A 20,380-nucleotide genomic window follows, 5' to 3' on the forward strand; every position below is an offset into this window, starting at 1 on the left:
TGTAACTCTGTCTTTCAAGTAAATAAGTACATCTCTAAAAATAAATAAATAAATACTAGTGTGAAATAGTGGACAAGACAAAAAATAGTCTTCTGTTGTGTACTTAATAGCCAAATGGACTTCTAAAGCCATACAAATTTCCACCACTATTTTTCCCCCTCAAAGATGTGGCTGTTGGGGACTACACTGTGACACAGCAATTTAAGTCACCACCTAGGAAGCCAGCATCCCATATTTGAGCTCTCATTTGAGCCCTGTCTGTTCTGTTTCCAATCTAGTAAAAGATGGCCCAATTGTGTGGGCCCCTGCCACTCACATGGGAGACCTGAACAGAGTTCCAGACTCCTGACTTTGGCCCAGACCAGCCCTGGCCATTGCGGCCATTTGGGAAATTAACCAGTGCATGGAAGAGATCTCTCTCTCTCTCTCTCTCCCTCCCCGCTTTCCTTTCCTCCCTTCCTCGCTCCTTACCTACCCCTATAACTCTGCATTTCAAATAAGTAAATAAGTAAATCATTGAAAGAAAGACTCAGGCATGAGTATCAAGAGGAAAAGTTGAAGGACAGTAAGGAAAACATTGTCCAACACATTCTTACCAACTCTGGCCGTCTTTTGTTTTGCACAAAAGTTTACATAATTTCTTTCCTTAGAGTATAGTTTCATGGAAAATTTGTATTTATGCACCCCTCATAGCCTCCCACATATGTTCAGGTATGACATTTATAGGGCAGAAATTGCTAAGGTACATGGGAGCATCCCTACTCTATCATGCTTTAGAAAACTCATTACTAAATCTTGAAATTCATTTGATTTGAAAGCTTCATTACAATTTTACTATATATGTGGTGGGCATTTGACACAATGGTTAAAGCATTACTTGTGATGCCAGCATCACATATTGTAGTGCCCGAATTTGAGTCCTCATTCTGCTTCTAATTCAGCTTCCTGCTAATATGCATCCTGGGAAGCAGCAGGTGATGGCTCAAGAACTGCATCCCTGCCACCCATATGAGAGACTCAGATAGAGCTTGGGGCTCCTGGCTCCAACGTGATCAAGCACCAGCTGTTGCGGGCATTTGGAGAATGAACCGGCAGATGAAAGCTCTGTATTTCTCTCTTTATATCCCTGTCAGTCTGCCTTTCAAATAAAGCAAATAAATAAATCAAACTTTAAAATCATTATATAATTTATTTTGAGATGCCTAATTGCTTTTAAGATTTCTTAATTATCAAGTAAATATTATTTTAATTATTTCAACTGAGAGAATTATTCCAAAATGAAAGCATTTACAAATAAGTTTTTCTTTTTGTTTTAGAATGTACTACTCTTCATAATATGATAAAAGGGTTACAACAGACCATTGAATATCAACACAATTTGAAAGGTAAAGTAACATGATTTACTTGAGCACCTCTAGGGAATTTTTTGTGTCATTAACAATAAGTCCATTTTAATTTGATCTTATTCAATTTATTATCTAAAGGAAAGACTCTTATTAGTACTATAGTTCCAATATGATTATGAAATAAATGCTGTACTGAATAGAACAATTTGGTAACATTCTCTTATAGAAATTTCAAGAGATGTTTTACAGTAGTTCAAACCAATTCTTTAGTATATTTATTTTCAGTAGCAATGATTTTTAAAAACTTCAGTTTTGAAAAGTGGGTATTTACTACTTAAACCACGACTAAACTATTCAAAACTCAGTGATAAATTATCATTTAATTTTTTGTCTTAGACTAAGACTACATTAACAGTGAAGCCAACATATTCAGTATATCTTTATTGACATTCTTGTTCATTTTTTAAAAAAATCATTTTGAGAGACAGACACCTAGGGACAGAGAGGAAGAGAGAGAGAGAGACAGAACACGTGATACTCCCATCTACTGGTCACTCCTTAAAATGCCTGCAACAACTTGAGCTAGGCTAAACCTAAGCCAAAGCTGGAAGTTGGGAACCAAATTTCATGGGTGATGGAAAAACCAAGTACTTGAACCATCACCACTGCCTTCCCAGGGTCGTCATTAGCAGAATGTTGGAGCCAGGAACTAGAACTGTAAATCAAACCCAGATACTCCTATATGGGATCTGAGCATCTTAACTGATAGGCTAAATGCCTACCATTATCCTACTTTTAAGAGGCCTGCCATTCAGGAAACAGAGCAACTAAGTATTCTGATTCAGCTGTGGGAAGACTGTGAAATTTTCTTTGAGTTTATTAGAGATTATTAAACTAAATGCTCTTAAAGGTCCTTTCCAACATAAAACTCCTTTGAAATAAGCATTTATCATCTTAAGCCTCTGCTTTTAAAAATATTATTTATTTTTACTTATTTGAAAGGCAGAGCAATAGAAAGAGTATTGTTCCATCCTCCAGTTCCCTCCCCAAATACTTATAAGGATTGGGCTATGCTTAATCCAGGAGACAGGAACTCCATCCAGGCCTTCCATAATAGCAGAGCGCAAAGTAAATGAGCCAATTTCTGCTGCCTTCCAGGAAGCTGGACCAGAAGCCAAATTTGGACTTGTACCCAGGTACTCCAATATGGGATGCTAGCATCCCAAGTGATGCCTTAACCCTCTGTGCCACAACACTTGCTTTAGCCTCTACCTTTATCATATAAGAAAGTACTGTATATAAATAAGTGAGATAGAATATTGATCATTATCCACATTCCCAGATACTCTTTTTAGTATATAACTCCATATTCGTATATTCATTGTTCAAAATTCATTGATGACTCCCGGTAGCCTATTAAAAAATCCAAAGACTTTAAGAAAATTGGGTATAGAAGGAACATTCTTCAACACAATCAAAGCAATTTATGACAAACCCATGGATAGCATCCTATTGAATGGGGAAAAATTGGAAGCATTCCCACTGAGATCCAGAACCAGAGAAGGATGCCCACTCTCAACACTGCTATTCAATATAGTCCTGGAAGTTTTAGCCAGAGCCATGAAGCAAGAAAAAGAAATAAAAAAGATACAAATTGGGACGGAGGAAGTCAAACTATCCCTATTAGCAGATGAAATGATTTTATATATATATATATATATATATATATATATATATAGGGGACCCAAAAGACTCCACTGAGAGACTATTGGAACTCACATAAGAGTTTGGTAAAGTGGAAGGATATAAAAATCAACACAGAAAAATCAATAGCTCATCTATATACAAACAATGCTACTACTGAGAAAGAATTTCTAAGATCAATCCCATTCAAAATAGCAACAAAAAAAGATCAAATACCTTGGAATAAATTTAACCAAGGATGTCAAAGATCTCTGCAATGAGAATTATAAAACTTTAAAGAAAAAAATAGAAGACACAAGAAATAATGGAATAATCTTCCATGTTTATCGATTGGAAGAATCAATGTCATCAAAATGTCCATACTACCCAAAGCAATTTACAGGTTGAATGGGATACCAATTAAAATACTAAAGACATTCTGATATATAGAAAAAATGATGCTGAAATTCACATGGAAAAACAGGAGACCTTGAATACCTACAGCTATCTTATACAACAAAAACAAAGCCAAAGGCATGACAATACCGATTTAAAGACATACTACAGAGCAATTATAATTAAAACAATCTGGTACTGGTACAAAAATAAATGGATAGAACAATGGAACAGAATAGAATTGCTATAAATCACCCATGAAACTACAATCAACATAGCTTTGACAAAAGAGCTGAAACCAATTCCTGGAGCAAGGACAGTCTCTTTAACAAATGGTGCTGGGAACAATGAATCTCCATTTGCAGACATATGATGCAAGACCTCTATATTACACCTTACACAAAACTCCCCTCAAAATGGATTTAAGAACATAATCAATGCCTCAACATCATCAAATTACTAAATAACAATGGGGAAAATCCTACAAGACATTAATATAGGCAAAGAGTTCTTAGAAAAATCCTCAGAAGCACAGGCAATCAAAGTCAAAATTAACAAATGGGATTACATCAAATTGAGAAGCTTCTGCACTGCAAAAGAAACACTTAGTAAAGTTAAGAGGCAACTGACAGAATGGGAGAAATTTTTTTTTCTGAATCTGTTTTTTTTTTAACTTTTATTTAATTAATATAAATTTCCAAAGTACAGCTTATGGATTACAATCTTTCCCCCCCCCCATAACTTCCCTCCCACCTGCACCCCTCCCTTCTCCCGCTCCCTGTCCCATTCCATTCACATCAAGATTCATTTTCAATTATCTTTATATACAGAAGATCAGTTTAGCAGATATTAAGTAAGGTTTCAACAGTTTGCACCTACACAGAACAAGAAGTGTAAAATACTGTTTCAGTACTAGTTATAGCATTAAATCACAATATACAGCACATTTAGGACAGAGATCCTACATGAGGAGTAAGTGCACAGTGACTCCTGTTGTTGACTTAACAATTTGACACTCTTGTTTATGGCATCAGTAATCTCCCTAGGCTCTTGTCATGAGTTTCCAAGGCTATGGAGGCCTTTTGAGTTCACCAACTCTGATCATATTTAGACAGGGTCATAGTCAAAATGGAAGTTCTCTCCTCCCTTCAGAGAAAGGTACCTCCTTCTTTGATGACCTGTTCTTTCCACTGGGATCTCACTCACAGAGATCTTTCATATAGGTTGTCTGTTTGTTTGTTTGTTTTTTGCCAGAGTGTCTTGACTTTCCAGGCCTGAAATACTCCCATGGGCTCTTCAGCCAGATCCAAATGCCTTTAGGGCTGATTCTGAGGCCAGAGTGCTGTTTAGGACATCTGCCATTCTATGAGTCTGCTGTGTATCCCGCTTCCCATGTTGGATCATTCTCTCCCTTTTTGATTCTATCAGTTAGTATTCGCAGACACTAGTCTTTTTTATGTGATCCCTTTGGTTCTTAGTGCTATCATTATGATCAATTGTGAACAGAAATTGATCGTGTGGACTAGTGAGATGGCATTGGTACATGCCACCTTCATGGGACTGAATTGGAATCCCCTGGCACGTTTCTAACTCCACCGTTTGAGGCAAGTCAGCTTGAGCATGTCCCAAATTGTACATCTCCTCCCTCTCTTATTCCCACTCTTATATTTAACAGGGATCACTTTTCAGTTAAATTTCAGGAGAAATTATTTGTAAAACATGCAACCAATAAAGGATCAATAACCAGAATATATAAAGAGATCAAGAAACTCAACAGCAACAAAACAAACAACCCAGTTAAGAAGTGGTCAAAGGACTTAAACATTTTTCAAAAGAAGAAATCCAAATGGCCACAGACACATGAAAAAATGTTCAGAAACACTAGCCATCAGGGAAATGCAAATCAAAACCACAATGAGGTTCCACCTCACCCCCATTAGAATGGCTTTTATACAGAAATCAACAAACGAAAAATGCTGGCAAACATGTGGGGACAAAGATACCCTAATCCACTGTTGGTGGAAATGTAAACTCTGTGGACGACAGTATGGCGATACCTCAGAAAGCTGAATATAGATCTACTATGTGAACCAGCCATCCCTCTCCTGGGAATTTACCCAAGGCAATTAAAAATCAGCATATGAAAGAGTTATTTGTACCCCAATGTATTTGTTCCCCAGCTCAATTCACAATAGCTAAGAATGGAATCAACCCAAATACCCATCAACTGAAGACTGGATAAAGAAATTATGGGATACATACACCATGGAAAACTACATAGTGGTAAAATAAAAATGAAATCTTGTCATTTGCGATAAAATGAATGAAATTGGAAAACATCATACTCAGTGAAATAAGCCAGTCTAAAAAGGATAAATACCATATGTTATTTCTGATCTGTGATAACTAATAGAGCACCTAAAAAGTAAGCTACGCAAGTGGAATTGACATTTTGAAATGCAGTGACTTTGAACAGCCCTTGTCTCAACAGGAACAGTTTTTTTCATGCTATTTATTGAACTCCTTACTTAGTATAGAGTTAATTGAATATATTATAAATTTAATTGAAACTAAGTCTTAGTAAAAAATAATACAAATAAGAATAGGAGTGGAAGGAGGAAGAGGGGTGGAGGTGGGGGTTGGGAGTGGGGTACAGTGGGAAGAATTACTATGTTCCTAAATTTGTATTTCTGAAATGCACCAAGTTTTTATTCCCTAAATACAAGGTTTCTGTGTAAAAAATAAAATCACATATTTAAAAAGAATCCAGTATTTCATTTTTTTAAAAGATTTATTTATTTATTTGAAAGAGTTAACACAGAGAGAGGAGAGGCAAAGAGAGAGTGAGAGGTCTTCCATCCACTGGTTCACTCCCCTATTGGCTGCAACAGCCGGAGCTGTGCCGATCCAAAGCCAGGAGCCAGGAGCTTCCTCTGGGTCCCCAATGTGGGTGCAGGGACCCAAGGACTTGGGCCATCTTGTACTGCTTTCCCAGGCCACAGCAGAGAGCTGGATTGAAAGTGGAGCAGCTGGGAATATGGGATGCCGGTGGTTCAGGCCAGGGCGTTAACCCGCTGAGCAACAGTGCTGGCCCCGGAGTATTTCATTTAGAATATGTCCACTTGAGTGATAGAATAGTGTCCCCTTCTCACATTTTATTTTCCAGCAGTTGTGCTTGAATTTTAGTTTTTCCAAAAGTGCTGTATTCACGCAAGCCTAAGTTCTTTTTTGCAGTTTTGTGTGTCTGAAATGCCTTCCCCTGATACAGGAATTTTCTTTTCTTGAAATCCTTTCCTGACTTCAAGCTGACCTAGTCTTTCTTTCCACAGATTCCCACAGTATTTCAGTTACATTGCCATCATTCTCAACACATGCAACTACTTATACATCTATGTCTATCTTTGAAGAGCAATAACTGCTTCTACATTCCTAGGATCTAACACAGCAGAAGATAAATATTTGTTGAATACATACCTGAGTTGAAGCTAAAATGTTAAAATGATCATATATTAATTGAAAAGTGACATGTATTACAATGTTCTTTTTTTATTTTTATGCAGGTGAAAATGAACAACTGAAAAGAACTGCTGATCTTATAAAAGAAAAGTTAAAATCTCATGAACAGGTGAATTTATGTATCATTATACTTGAGCAAGTATCTGTAAAGCATTATCTTTACAAATTAAAAAAAAGAGATGATTAATAAGCACAGCCAAATATTTTTGTTTATACACAAAAGTGCATACAAAGAATCTTCAAAAAGTTCATGGAAAACACACATTATGGAAAAACTATGTCTGAAGTTCAGATTTATTTTGCACTAAAATAAACTTATCTTTTAATTCCATTTCCCACAAACTTTGTGTGTAAATACATAATCTTTAAAAAATGAACATTTATTTTTAAGAGCAATACAAATTTTGAGAAGTCTAATGTCTCTATAAAATGTAATCTACTTAATATATCATGTACATTATTTTTTGCTTCTACCACAAAGAGCTGCAGTTATTTTGCTATATATTTTCATTTGTGTTAATAGTCTTTACCATAAAGTAATCTATTGATTATTATTTTGAATTTTTATAATAATGTAATATATGCATACTATTTATGATTTGGGTAATCATTGCACCAATAAATGAAGGGAGTATTTTACATGGATCACAAATTAAATCTCTTTAAAGGGCAATCATACCTATTGGAACAGTAGAGTTTTTACCTTAAAATAATGTTTGATTAGCTATTTTGAAACTTTTATAATAAAGTATAAATGTATAAAAATATATGTATAAAAATGTATGTGTACTTTTCTGATTTGGGTAATCACTTCACCATCTAAATGAAGGGAGTATTTTACATGGATCACAAATTAAATGCCTTTACAGGACAACCATACCTATAGGAATATAGTGATAGCAGTTTTAGAACAAATGAGAGTACTTCAAAAAGCTCATGGAAATAGAACTAAAAGATAAGCTTATTTTGGTGCAAAAATATTTGAAACTGTTCATAATTCACATTTTCTGTGAACTTTCTGAGGATCTGCTGAATGTGTAGATTTCAGAATGTTTTACACAAAGCATTAATTTTATTTTAATTCCATTTTCCAAGAACTTTTCTAAGTATCCTCTTATAGTACAGTGTCTAAAAAAAGTCATAGAAAGTGCTTAATAAATAGCAGTTCACATGTTTCTGCCCTTTGGGATCCTAAAAGACTTTGGGATTTATTATGCTAATTTTTTCATTTCCAAAGAGCCAAAATGTCAAATTATGGCAGATCTAAGAACTCCAAAACTCAAGCTGGATCTAAAACAGGCTTCAATATGAAAACCCTTCTCTAAATTCTGTCTGGTTTCTCATTTAAGGAGCATATGAAAAGAACACAAGCTGTTTCTAGAAACATCTTCAGAACTTCTGGGTAATACTCAGCAGTAATAAAAAGTATTCTAACTGTGCTTTGTAAAAATTAACTGTTAACCACCAATTTTAAGGTAATGTAAGTACCTCTGGAATTCATCCTACTCTTTTCTTTTTCCTTTATCCTTTCTCCATTCCTCCTGTGTATTGAATCTAGAGTTCAACAGTAGATGGCAAGTTCAGGTTTTAGTTGGAGTAGGAAGACAGAGGGAGAAATTTTTACCTTATATCCCTTCTAAAGCTTTAAGTCCCAGAATACTGCTTTGTTTGGAATTCAAAAGGAAATTTCAGAGGACTGGAAATTAAGGAGGAAACATCACAACCTAACATTCTGAATTTCTTAATTAACTGCTAATGAAGGCAAACTAAAAAATGACCTTTGTCCAAGAGAATTCATTAGTACAAAATTTGCCAAGCACATCCCAAACTTGTGAAGAACAAATTCAGGAAGTACTTAATGGAAATATTTGCAAGGCAGGGAGGATTTTTATAACATGTGTATAGAGAATACTCGAGTTTTATACAACCAGAGGCTATCCTTTGGAATTTTTTTATTTTTTAATTGAAATATAATAAAGATAATATATGTGATTTTGATTTTTGAAAGTTTATTAAGGATGGTCTTCTGCACTAATATATGTTCTATCCTGGAGAATGTTCCAGGTGCTAATGAGAAGAGTGTGAATTCTAAAGCTATTGTGTGTAATGCTCTGATGTTTGTTAAGTCATTTGGTCTATAATATAATTTAATTCCTTTGTTTCTTTATTGATTTTTTTTTATCTGGATGATCTGCCCATTGATAAAAGTGGGGTGTTGGGCCAGCCAGCGCTGTGAGTAGTAAGCTAAGCCTCCACCTGCTGTGCCCGCATCCCTTATGGGTGCCAGTTTGTGTCTCTGCTGCTCCTTTTCTGATCCAGCTCTTTGCTTATGGCCTGGGGAAGCAGTGGAAGATGGCCCAAGTGCATGGGTGACCCAGAAGAAGCTCCTGGTTCCTGGCTTTGATAGGCCCAGCTCTAGCCATTGCGGCCATTTGGGGAGTAAACAAGCGAATGCAAAACCTCACTCTCTGTCTCTCCCTCTGCATGTGTGTCAACTCTGCCTCTCCAATAAATAATCCTTAAAAAAAAAAGATAGGTGTTGAAGTCCCCAACTGTTTCTCCCCTTAGATCTAATCATGTTTGCTTTATAAAATTGGGTGTTCCAGTGTTGGTTGCATATTTATTTATAATTCTTATTTCTAGCCGGCGCCGTGGCTCAATAGGCTAATCCTCCACCTTGCGGCGCCGGCAAACCGGGTTCTAGTCCCGGTTGGGGCGCCGGATTCTGTCCCGGTTGCCCCTCTTCCAGGCCAGCTCTCTGCTGTGGCCAGGGAGTGCAGTGGAGGATGGCCCAGGTGCTTGGGCCCTGCACCCCATGGGAGACCAGGAAAAGCACCTGGCTCCTGGCTCCTGCCAGGATCAGCGCGGTGCGCCGGCTGCAGCGGCGGCCATTGGAGGGTGAACCAGCGGCAAAGGAAGACCTTTCTCTCTCTGTCTCTCTCACTGTCCACTCTGCCTGTCAAAAAAAAAAAAAAAAAAAAAAAAAATTCTTATTTCTTTATTTTCAATGTCTTAAAATTTTCATCTTAAAGTCCATTTTATCTAAATATAGCTAGTCCTGCTACCTGTTGGTATTTACATAGAATATCTTTGTCCAACCATTCACTTTTAGTCTGTTTGTCTTTATGGTGAAGTGAATTTCATTCAGCTACTCTATATCCATGGATTGGGAAATTTTTTCTATTCAATATTATTTATAACATTCAATATTATTATTTTTTATTATTTATTTATTTGACAGGTAGATTTACAGACAGTGAGAGAGAGAGACAGAGAGAAAGGTCTTCCATCCGTTGGTTCACTCCCCAAATGGCCACAATGGCTGGAGCTATGCTGATCCGAAGCCTGGAGCCAGGAGCCTCTTCTAGGTCTCCCATGTGGGTGCAGGGGCCCAAGGATTTGTGCCATCCTACACTGCTTTCCCAGGCCATGGAAGAGAGCTGGATTAGAAGAGGAGCAGCTGGGACTAGAACTGCCGCCTGTATGGGATGCTGGCACTGTAGGCCAGGGCTTTAACCCATTGTACCACAGCGCCAGCCCCTTCTTTTTTCTTTTTTTTATTTAGTAAATATAAATTTCCAAAGTACAGTTTATGGATTACATTGGCTTTCCCCCCCATAATTTCCCTCCCACTTACACCCATCCCATCTCCTGCTCCCTGTCCCATTCCATTCACATCAAGTTTCATTTTCAATTCTCTTTATATACAGAAGATCGATTTAGTATATATTAAGTAAAGATTTCATCAGTTTGCACCCACACAGAAACACAAGGTGTAAAATACTGTTTCAGTACTAGTTATAGCATTACTTCACATTGGACAACACATTAAGGACAGACTGTACATGAGGAGTAAGTACACAGTGACTCCTGTTGTTGATTTAACAATTTGACACTCTTGTTTATGGCGTCAGTAATCTCCCTAGGCTCTAGTCATGAGTTGCCAAGGCTATGGAAGCCTTTTGAGTTTGCCAACTTCGATCTTATTCCGAAAGGGTCATAGTCAAAGTGGAAGTTCTCTCCTCCCTTCAAAGAAAAGTACCTCCTTCTTTGATAGCCTGTTCTTTCCACTGGGATCTCACTTGCAGAGATCTTTCATTTAGGGTTTGTTTTTTTTTTTTTTTTTTTTTTTTTTTTTTTTTTTTTTTTTTTTTTTTTTTGACAGGCAGAGTGGACAGTGAGAGAGAGAGACAGAGAGAAAGGTCCTCCTTTGCCGTTGGTTCACCCTCCAATGGCCGCCGCGGCCGGCGCGCTGCGGCCGGCACACCGCGCTGATCCGATGGCAGGAGCCAGGAGCCGGGTGCTTTTCCTGGTCTCCCATGGGGTGCAGGGCCCAAGCACCTGGGCCATCCTCCACTGCACTCCCTGGCCACAGCAGAGGGCTGGCCTGGAAGAGGGGCAACCGGGACAGAATCCGGCGCCCCGACCGGGACTAGAACCCGGTGTGCCGGCGCCGCTAGGCGGAGGATTAGCCTAGTGAGCCGCGGCGCCGGCTTGGTTTTTTTGTTTTTTGTTTTTTGTTTTTCAAAAATGTCTTGGCTGGGTTATATGGTAGGATTATATTCAGGTTTCTGAGGAATCTCCAGACTGACTTCCATAGTGGCTTAACAAGTTTGCATTCCCACCAACAGTGGGTTAGTGTCCCTTTATCCCCACATCCTCTCCAGCATCTATTGTTGGTAGATTTCTGAATGTGATCCATTCTAACCGGGGTGAGGTGAAACCTCATTGTGGTTTTGATTTGCATTTCCCTGATTGCTAGTGATCTTGAACATTTTTTCATGTGTCTGTTGGCCATTTGGATTTCCTCTTTTGAAAAATGTCTATTGAGGTCCTTGGCCCATCTCTTAAGTGGGTTGTTTGTTTTGATGTTGTGGAGTTTCTTGATCTCTTTGTAGATTCTGGTTATCAACCCTTTATCAGTTGCATAGTTTGCAAATATTTTTTCCCATTCTGTCGGTAGCCTCTTCACTCTCCTGACCGTTTCTTGTGAAGTACAGAAAGTTCTAATTTGATGCAATCCCAATGTTAATTTTGGCTTTGACTGCCTTTGCCTCTGGGGTCTTTTCCAAGAAGTCTTTGCTGGTACCTATATCATGCAGGGTTTCTACAATGCTCTCTAATAATTTGATGGTTTTGGAACATAGATTTAAGTCTTTAATCCATGTTGAGTGGATTTTTGTGCAAGGTGAAAGGTAGGGGTCTTGCTTCATGATTCTGCACGTGGAAATCCAATTTTCCCAGCACCATTTATTGAATAGACTGTCCTTACTCCAGGGGTTGGTTTTGGATCCTTGATCAAATATAAGTTGGCTGTAGATGTTTGGATTGATTTCTGGTGTTTCTATTCTGTTCCATTGGTCTATCCATCTGTTTCTGTACCAATACCAAGCGGTATTTTTTTTTTTTTACAGGCAGAGTGGACAGTGAGAGAGAGAGAGAGAGAGAGAAAGGTCTTCCTTTTGCCATTGGTTCACCCTCCAATGGCCGCTGCGGCCAGCACGCTGCGGCCTGCGCACCGCACTGACCCGAAGCCAGGAGCCAGGTGCTTCTCCTGGTCTCCTATGGGGTGCAGGGCCCAAGGACTTGGGCTATCCTCCACTGCACTCCCTGGCCACAGCAGAGAGCTGGCCTGGAAGAGGGGCAACCGGGATAGAATCCGGCACCCCAACCAGGACTAGAACCCAGTGTACCAGCGCCGCAAGGCAGAGGATTAGCCTAGTGAGCCATGGCGCCGGCCCACCATGCTGTATTGATAACAACTGCCTGTAGTATGTCCTGAAATCTGGAATTGTGATACCTCCAGCTTTGTTTTTGTTGTACAAGATTGCTTTAGCTATTCAAGGTCTCCTGTGTCTCCATATGAATTTCAGCATCATTATTTCCAGGTCTGAGAAGAATGTCTTTGGTACTTTGATTGGTATTGCATTGAATTTATAAATTGCTTTTGGGAGAATGGACATTTTGATGATATTGATTCTTCCAATCCATGAGCATGGAAGATTTTTCCATTTCTTGGTATCCTCTTCTATTTCTTTCTTTAAGGTTTTGTAATTTCCATCGTAGAGATCTTTAACGTCCTTGGTTAAGTTTATTCCAAGGTATTTGATTGTTTTTGTAGCTATTATGAATGGGATTGATCTTAGAAGTTCTTCCTCAGCCGTGGCATTGCCTGTGTATACAAAGGCTGTTGATTTTTGTGCATTGATTTTATATCCTGCTACTTTGCCAAACTCTTCTATGAGTTCCAATAGTCTATTAGTAGAGTTCTTTGGGTCCCCTAAATAAAGAATCACATCATCTGCAAAGAGGGATAGTTTGAGTTCTTCCTTCCCAATTTATGTCCCTTTAATTTCTTTTTCTTGCCTAATAGCTCTGGCTAAAACTTCCAGAACTATATTGAATAGCAGTAGTGAGAGTGGGAATCCCTGTCTGGTACCAGATCTCAGTGGAAATGCTTCCAACTTTTCCCCATTCAATAGGATGCTGGCCATGGGTTTTTCATAGATTGCTTTGATTGTATTGAGGAATGTTCCTTCCATACCCAGTTTGCTTAGAGTTTTCATCATGAAAGGGTGTTGTATTTTATCAAATGCTTTCTCTGTGTCCATTGAGATAATCATATGGTTTTTCTTCTGCAGTCTGTTAATGTGGTGTATCACGTTGATTGTTTTGCGAATGTTGAACCATCCCTGCATACCAGGGATAAATCCCACTTGGTCCAGGTGGATGATCTTTCTGATGTGTTGTTGCATTCTATTGGCCAGAATTTTATTGAGGATTTTTGCATCTATGTTCATCAGGGATATTGGTCTGTAATTTTCTTTCAATGCTGCATCTTTTTCCGGCTTAGGAATTAAGGTGATGCTGGCTTCATAAAAAGAGTTTGGGAGGATTCCCTGTTTTTCAATTGTTCTGAATAGTTTGAGAAGAAATGGGATTAGTTCTTCTTCAAATGTCTGGTAGAATTCAGCAGTGAATCCATCTGGTCCTGGGCTTTTCTTTGTTGGGAGGGCCTTTATTACTGTTTCAATTTCTGTTTCAGTTATGGGTCTATTTAGGTTTTCTATGTCTTCATGGTTCGATTTAGGCAGATTGCATGTGTCCAGGAATCTATCTATTTCTGATAGATTTCCCTATTTGCTGGCATACAAGTCCTTGTGGTAATTTCTGATGATTCTTTTTATTTCTGTGGTGTCTGTTGTTACGTTTCCTTTTTCATCTCTGATTTTGTTGATTTGGGTCTTTTCTTTTTTTAGTTAGTTGGGCCAATGGGTGTCAATTTTGTTTGTTTTTTCAAAAAACCAGCTCCTCGTTTCGCTGATTTTTTTTAAATTTTTTTTGGGATTCAATCCTGTTGATTTCTTCTCCGATTTTAATTATTTCTCTTCTCCTACTAGATTTGGATCTGGTTTGCTGCAGATTTTCTAGATCCTTGAGATGCAGTGAAAGCTCATCTATTTGGTGCCTTTCCAATTTCTTGATGTAGGCACCTATTGATATAAACTTTCCTCTTAACACTGCTTTTGCTGTATCCCATAAGTTTTAGCATGTTGTGCTATTATCCTCATTGACTTCCAGAAAATTTTTGATTTCTCTTTTGATTTCTTCTATGACCCATTGTTCATTTAGGAGCCTGTTGTTCAGTCTCCATGTGTTTGCATACTTTCTGGGGTTTCCTGAGTTGCTAATTTCCAACTTCATTCCTTTATGGTCTGAGAAGCTGCATCATATGATTCTAATTCTTTTGAATTTGCTGAGACTTGCTTTATGGCCCAGTGTGTGGTCAATCCTAGAGAAGGTTCCATGTACTGCTGAGAAGAATGTAAATTCTTTATGTGTAGGATGAAAATTTCTGTAGATATCTGTTAGATCCATTTGGGCTATAGTGTCGTTTAAATTTAATGTATCCTTGTTGATCTTCTGTGCTGTTGATCTGTCTATTTCTGAAAGTGGAGTATTGAAGTCCCCCAGTACTATTGTATTGGGGTCTAAGTCTCCCTTTAAGTCCCTTAACAAATCTTTTAAATAAACCGATGCCCTGTGATTAGGTGCATATACATTCATAATCATTATATCTTCCTGTTGTATTGATCCCTTAATCATTATATAGTGCCCCTCTTTGTCTCTCTTAACAGTTTTTGTGTTAAAGTTTATTTTGTGTGATGTTAAGATGGCTACGCCTGCTCTTTTTTCATTTCTGTTGGCATGGTATATCTTTTTCCAGCCTTTCACTTTCAGTCTGTATGGATCTTTGTTGGAAAGATGTGTTTCTTGTAAGCAGAAAATAGATGGGTTTTGTTCCTTAACCCAATCAGCCAATCGGTGTCTTTTAACTGGACAGTTCAGGCCATTAACATTCAATGTGACTATTGATAAGTAGTAACTTTGCCCTGCCATTTCCCAAAGATATTTTCTAATATATGTTTTGAACTTCCTGTGATCTTTTTGCTGTGAGGTTTCCTTCATTTACCTTCTTTCATATTGATGACCGTGTTTCTGTGTTTCTGTGTGTAACACATCTTTAAGCATCTTTTGTAGGGCTGGATGAGTGGTGACAAATTCTTTCAATTTCTGTTTGCTGTGAAAGGTCTTTATTTCACCTTCATTCATAAATGAGAGCTTTGCAGGATATAATATTCTGGGCTGCCAGTTTTTCTCCCTTATTACCTGGGCTGTGTCTTGCCATTCCCTTCTAGCCTGTAGGGTTTCTGATGAGAAGTTGGCTGTGAGTCTAATTGGAGATCTTCTGAGAGTAATCTGACGTTTCTCTCTTGCATGTTTTAGGATCTTTTCGTTCTGTTTCACTGTGGTGAGTTTAATTACAACGTGTCGTGGTGAGGATCTCTTTTGGTCATGTTTATTAGGGGTTCTATGAGCTTCCTGTGCTAGGATTTCTCTGTTCTTCTCCAGACCCAGGAAGTTCTCTGCAAGTATCTCACTAAAAAGGCCATCTAATCCTTTCTCTCTCTCCATGCCTTCAGGAACTCCTAGAACCCGAATGTTGGGTTTTTTAATAGTATCCTGTAGATTCCCAACAATATTTTTTGGATTTCTAATTTCCTCTTCTTTTCTTTGGTTTGACTATATACTTTCCTGTTCTCTGTCTTCTAAGTCCGATATTCTCTCTTCTGTTTCACTGACTCTGTCTTTAAGGCTCTCTAATGTGTTTGTCATTTGATCTTTCGAGTTCTTCATTTCATTTTGATTTCTCTTCACTATCACACTTTCCTGTTCTACTAGTTTCTGCATTTCATTTTGGTTCCTCCTTAAGATTTCATTTTCTCAAATGAGATTTTCTATCCTGTCCAGTAAGAAATTCCGTAGCTCAAGCATTTGTTTTTTGAAAACTTCTAATTGTTCTTATCATAAATATTTTGAAATCCGTATCTTGCATTTCTTCCATCTCATCGTCTTCATAATCTTGGCTTGGGGTGTCTTGTTCATTTGGGGGTGCCATAATGTCTTTCTTATTCTTGTTTCCTCGGTTTCTGCATTTGTTGCTGGGCATTGTGCAGATATTCTTTGGATTCTTCTTCCCTTGCTGTGGTGTTTTTTTCTTGTTACACTATGACTGTATTAAGTGGACTGTCTGCTTTTGATGGAGCCTTAGAGGCTTGAGATGGGTGTGGCCTGAGAGCTCTGTTTGGTTCCTCAGGGTTAAGGGTGTGCCAAAGGTAACACTCCCAGATTAGGCGTGGTAAATCTCTCTCTCTTTTTTTTTTTTTTTTTTTGATTCAGAAGGGAAGTAATTCCACACAGCTGAGTGGAATTGAAGGTAGTTAGCAGGTGAATGATATACCCACAGGAGCCATAGATCAGAAGCTCTTTCCCAAGGACCACACAGGGAATCTGTTCTGCCCTCAGTGTGGGCTCAAATTCTCCTGCAGTCTCCCACTGGGTTGCCAAGGTTGCCAAATTGTAGCATCTCTGGAGAGTACTCACGTGAATTCCGTGAGTTCTCTCCCCCACCATCTCTTTTTTCACAGTCTCAGTTCATTAGCACCACACATTCACTAGGTCCTAATCTCCTGTTATTTCACCCCCCACCCCAGAGTCAGGTTTTTCTGCTTGGCTGAGGGCAGGTGCAGTTCTGGGGACACGCCACTTATGACATATGTCCAAAATGGTGCCTGCTCTTTGTCTTGCTCACCTTTGAGAGGTGAGCGGAGAGAAACTCGTGTCCGTACTGGTCACTTTTTTTTCCCTCTCTCTTCTAGTTAGCCAGGTGAACTTTTCCCCACGGGGTTTCAAGTCTCGTTCCCTCCAGTCTCATCTTTCCACTTTCCCACCAGTGTCTCAGGCTATTGAGATTCGGCTCACCTCATGTTCCAGCACTGGTGTGTTGATTCTGCCGCTGGTGTCCGGAGCCGTGGGCTCCCATGCCCTCCACGCAGGTCCACCGTGAATCACTAGTTCCAGAAGAGTTTCCTCTGCTGTTTCTTCCCCTACTCTTCCTTGAACCTGCAGTATCTCCACTTTTATTAAACTGTCTCTTCCCAGACTATCAGTGTGCTCCCTTCCTATTCTGCCATCTTGCCTCACCTCCTCTGGTTCTCTATTTTTTCTTCTTTAAAAGTCTACATTCTAGTGCTTAAAAAAATGTATTTTTATTTATTCGAAAGGTAGAGAGACAGAGAGATTGTCCATTTTCTGGTTCATTCTCCAAATTCACACAACAGGCAAGGTAGGTACAGGGCCAGGCCAAAGCCAGGAGCTCAGAACTCAATCTGCATTTCCCACATGGGTGGCAGGGACCCTAGTACTCAAACCATCATTTGCTGCCTCCTGGGATGCACACTTTCAAAAAGCTAGAATTGGAAATACAACAAGGACTGAAAATCAGGCACTCTGATATGGGATATGGGCATCCCAAGTGGTGTAAAAACTGTTGTAACAAATGCCCACTCCATGTTATTGCTTCTGAGTGTTTTGTATATTCTTTGTTCCTTTCATCTCTTCATTTTTGTGATATGGCAATTACTGTGGAGATAGGACTTGGGTCCTTTCTCTTTTTCATTTGTATATCTGCCTTACCAATGAGTTTTATCCTTTGCATATTTTCATGAAGGTAATTATCATCCTTTAACTTGCAAATGTAGGACTTATTTAGGCATTTCCTCCAAGGCCAATCTAAGGATGATGAATTTCATCAGTTTTTGTTTGTTTTGAAAAGTGCTTATTTCCCCTTCATTTCTGAATGATACCTTTGCTGAGTGTAACATTCTGGTTGGCAATTTTTTTCTTTCAGAATTTTGAATATGTCATTCCATTTCTCCTGGACTAAAAGAGTTTTGCTGAGAAATATGATGTTACTCTAATAATGTTCTCTTAAATGTGATTGGCCACTTTTCTCTTTCTGTGTTTAGAATTCTTTTTCTGTCTTGGACATTTGGCAGTTTGATCTAATATGCCTAAATGAGGACTTTTATAGTCAAATCTGTTTAGGTTCCTTTGGGTCTCCTGGACCTGGATGTCTGTATCTTTCCCAGAATTAGGTAAGTTTTCAACTGTTGTTTCCTTGAGGTTTTCTATGCCTTTTCCCTCCCATTTTCCTCCTAGTATTCCCACAGTTTGAAGATTTTTTTATTTATTGGTGTTGTATAAATCTCATAGATTTCTTTAATCTATTTTTATTTTTTCTTTGTCTGACTAGGATATTTCAAGAAGCTTATCTTGAAGTTCAGAAATTCTTTCTTCTACTTGATCTAGTCTTTGCACTCTTGACTGTATTTTTTTATTTCACATATTGAGTCCTTCTGTTTGGTTCTTTATCCTGATCTTTATATATTGGCTTAATTTCTCAATTCATATCATGAATTGTTTTCCCTAATTATGTTGAACTGTTTGTTTATATTCTATTGACTCTCACTTAATTTCCTTAGGATTGTTCTTTTGAATACTTTTTCAGGTATTTTATCAATATTCTTTTATTTTGGGTTGGAAGCTAGAGAGTTATTGGAGAGGTCATGCTACCTTGTTTTTTCCTACTTCTTTTGTACCTATGTTAATGTTTGTGCATCTGACAGAACAGTTATCTCTACAACTCTTTTAGATGGTCTTTGTAAAAGAATTTCTCATGAAGATTTGCCTAGGGCTATATTTGGTTGGCTTTGGTTCCATTTGGACACAGCAGTGTGTTCTTCCTAGAGCTTCTTTGGCTATCATCCATGGTTTTGGATGCAGTACATGTAGAAAGTCCATCTATTTCTGAGGTGTTGAGAGGAGTAGGAGTACATTGGTGACTCAGGAAACTCACTCTGTGGCCATTCCATGAATGACAGTAATGGCACAGAGGCCTTGGACCACAGGGAGCATTTCAGGTACTGCTGAGGTACATTATTGCTATTATCAGAGACATCTGACAAGTGCAGAATTAACAAGTGCATGGAGCAAATACCCTAAGGTCTAGTGATAGTACAGTTGCTGATAGCAGTGCATAAACTGTGGGGAAGTGGAAGAAGATGGGCCCCAGGTTCCAGGGAGCAAGCACCTTTGCTTCTCTGGTCTTGAGAAGCAAAAACGCTGAACTATCTGACTTGTGTAGTGCAAAGCACTGTGAAACTGGGTGCTATGGTCAAAGTTTCACTGCAGAGTCTAATTGGATAATTAGCCTTTTGTTCTAGTGCGGCACCATGTTTATATGATACCAGGGATGGAATATACAGAGACTTCTGTCCCCTAGGCCAATATTTTTGGCACCAAACTCTATAGAGCTGCCTGGGCTCTGGGAGTTGGGGGGTTTTGGGGGGAGGGAGATAGTGTGAGTTCTTTCTCTGAAGCAAAGTGATATAAAGATTCCAGGAAGCTCCCCTAATTGGTCTCCAAGTCTGTAACAACTGTAGAACTCAACTCTGCTTTGCTAGCACTGCCAGCTCTGTGTTGATTTGGTCTGCAAGGACTCACATTCACCCTTTAACCTGAAATGAGGAGTCCTTTTAGCCAGAAAGCTAAGGTTGAGGTTGCCAGTGGACTTTATTCTTTTCTCTTTGTTTCCATCCCAAGTCTCCATATCCTACATGGTTCCTGTCTATCCCTTGCTCTCCTTCAGCAACTCATCTCAAAATACAACTCTTCATTTGTTGTTTTATTCCTTTTTGTGGAGAAGGAGTTGAGCAGTCATCTCCATTATAGTCAGCTATCTCTCAGAACTTAAAAGTTTCTAGAAAGCAAGTAAGAAGAAGGCAATCAACTATAATTTATTAGAGTATGATACCCTTAGAGAAAAAGAAATGGTTAAATTATTTAAGGTTGGCATAGGCTAAAATGGAGGAAAGGAAGTTAGTGAGATATAGCCTGCCTCAGCCCAGACCTTAGAGACACTTCATGCCTGGAGGCTAGAGTGAAAATTCTGGTTCTTACCAAATTAATGGAAACATTCCATTCTAATGGTGGCATCTTCAGATGCCAAAATCAGTGGGTAATGGAAAGTTACATAG

The 20,380-nt window shown here is 38.6% G+C and overlaps 1 protein-coding gene across 5 annotated transcripts in view; it reads left to right on the plus strand.

The window, feature by feature from the left end:
• CCDC152 (coiled-coil domain containing 152) overlaps positions 1-20,380 on the plus strand; it is a 61,148-nt gene that overhangs the window by 16,435 nt on the left and 24,333 nt on the right. For all 5 annotated transcript variants that reach the window (XM_008262157.4, XM_051853510.2, XM_051853508.2 and 2 more), the window contains exons 4-5: positions 1,317-1,385; positions 6,986-7,050. In XM_008262157.4, the coding sequence (XP_008260379.1) occupies positions 1,317-1,385; positions 6,986-7,050 (134 nt within the window). The remainder of the gene's footprint in view (positions 1-1,316; positions 1,386-6,985; positions 7,051-20,380) is intronic.

Source organism: Oryctolagus cuniculus, chromosome 14 (genome assembly GCF_964237555.1).
Source record: "Oryctolagus cuniculus chromosome 14, mOryCun1.1, whole genome shotgun sequence".
Taxonomy (NCBI): Eukaryota; Metazoa; Chordata; class Mammalia; order Lagomorpha; family Leporidae; genus Oryctolagus; species Oryctolagus cuniculus.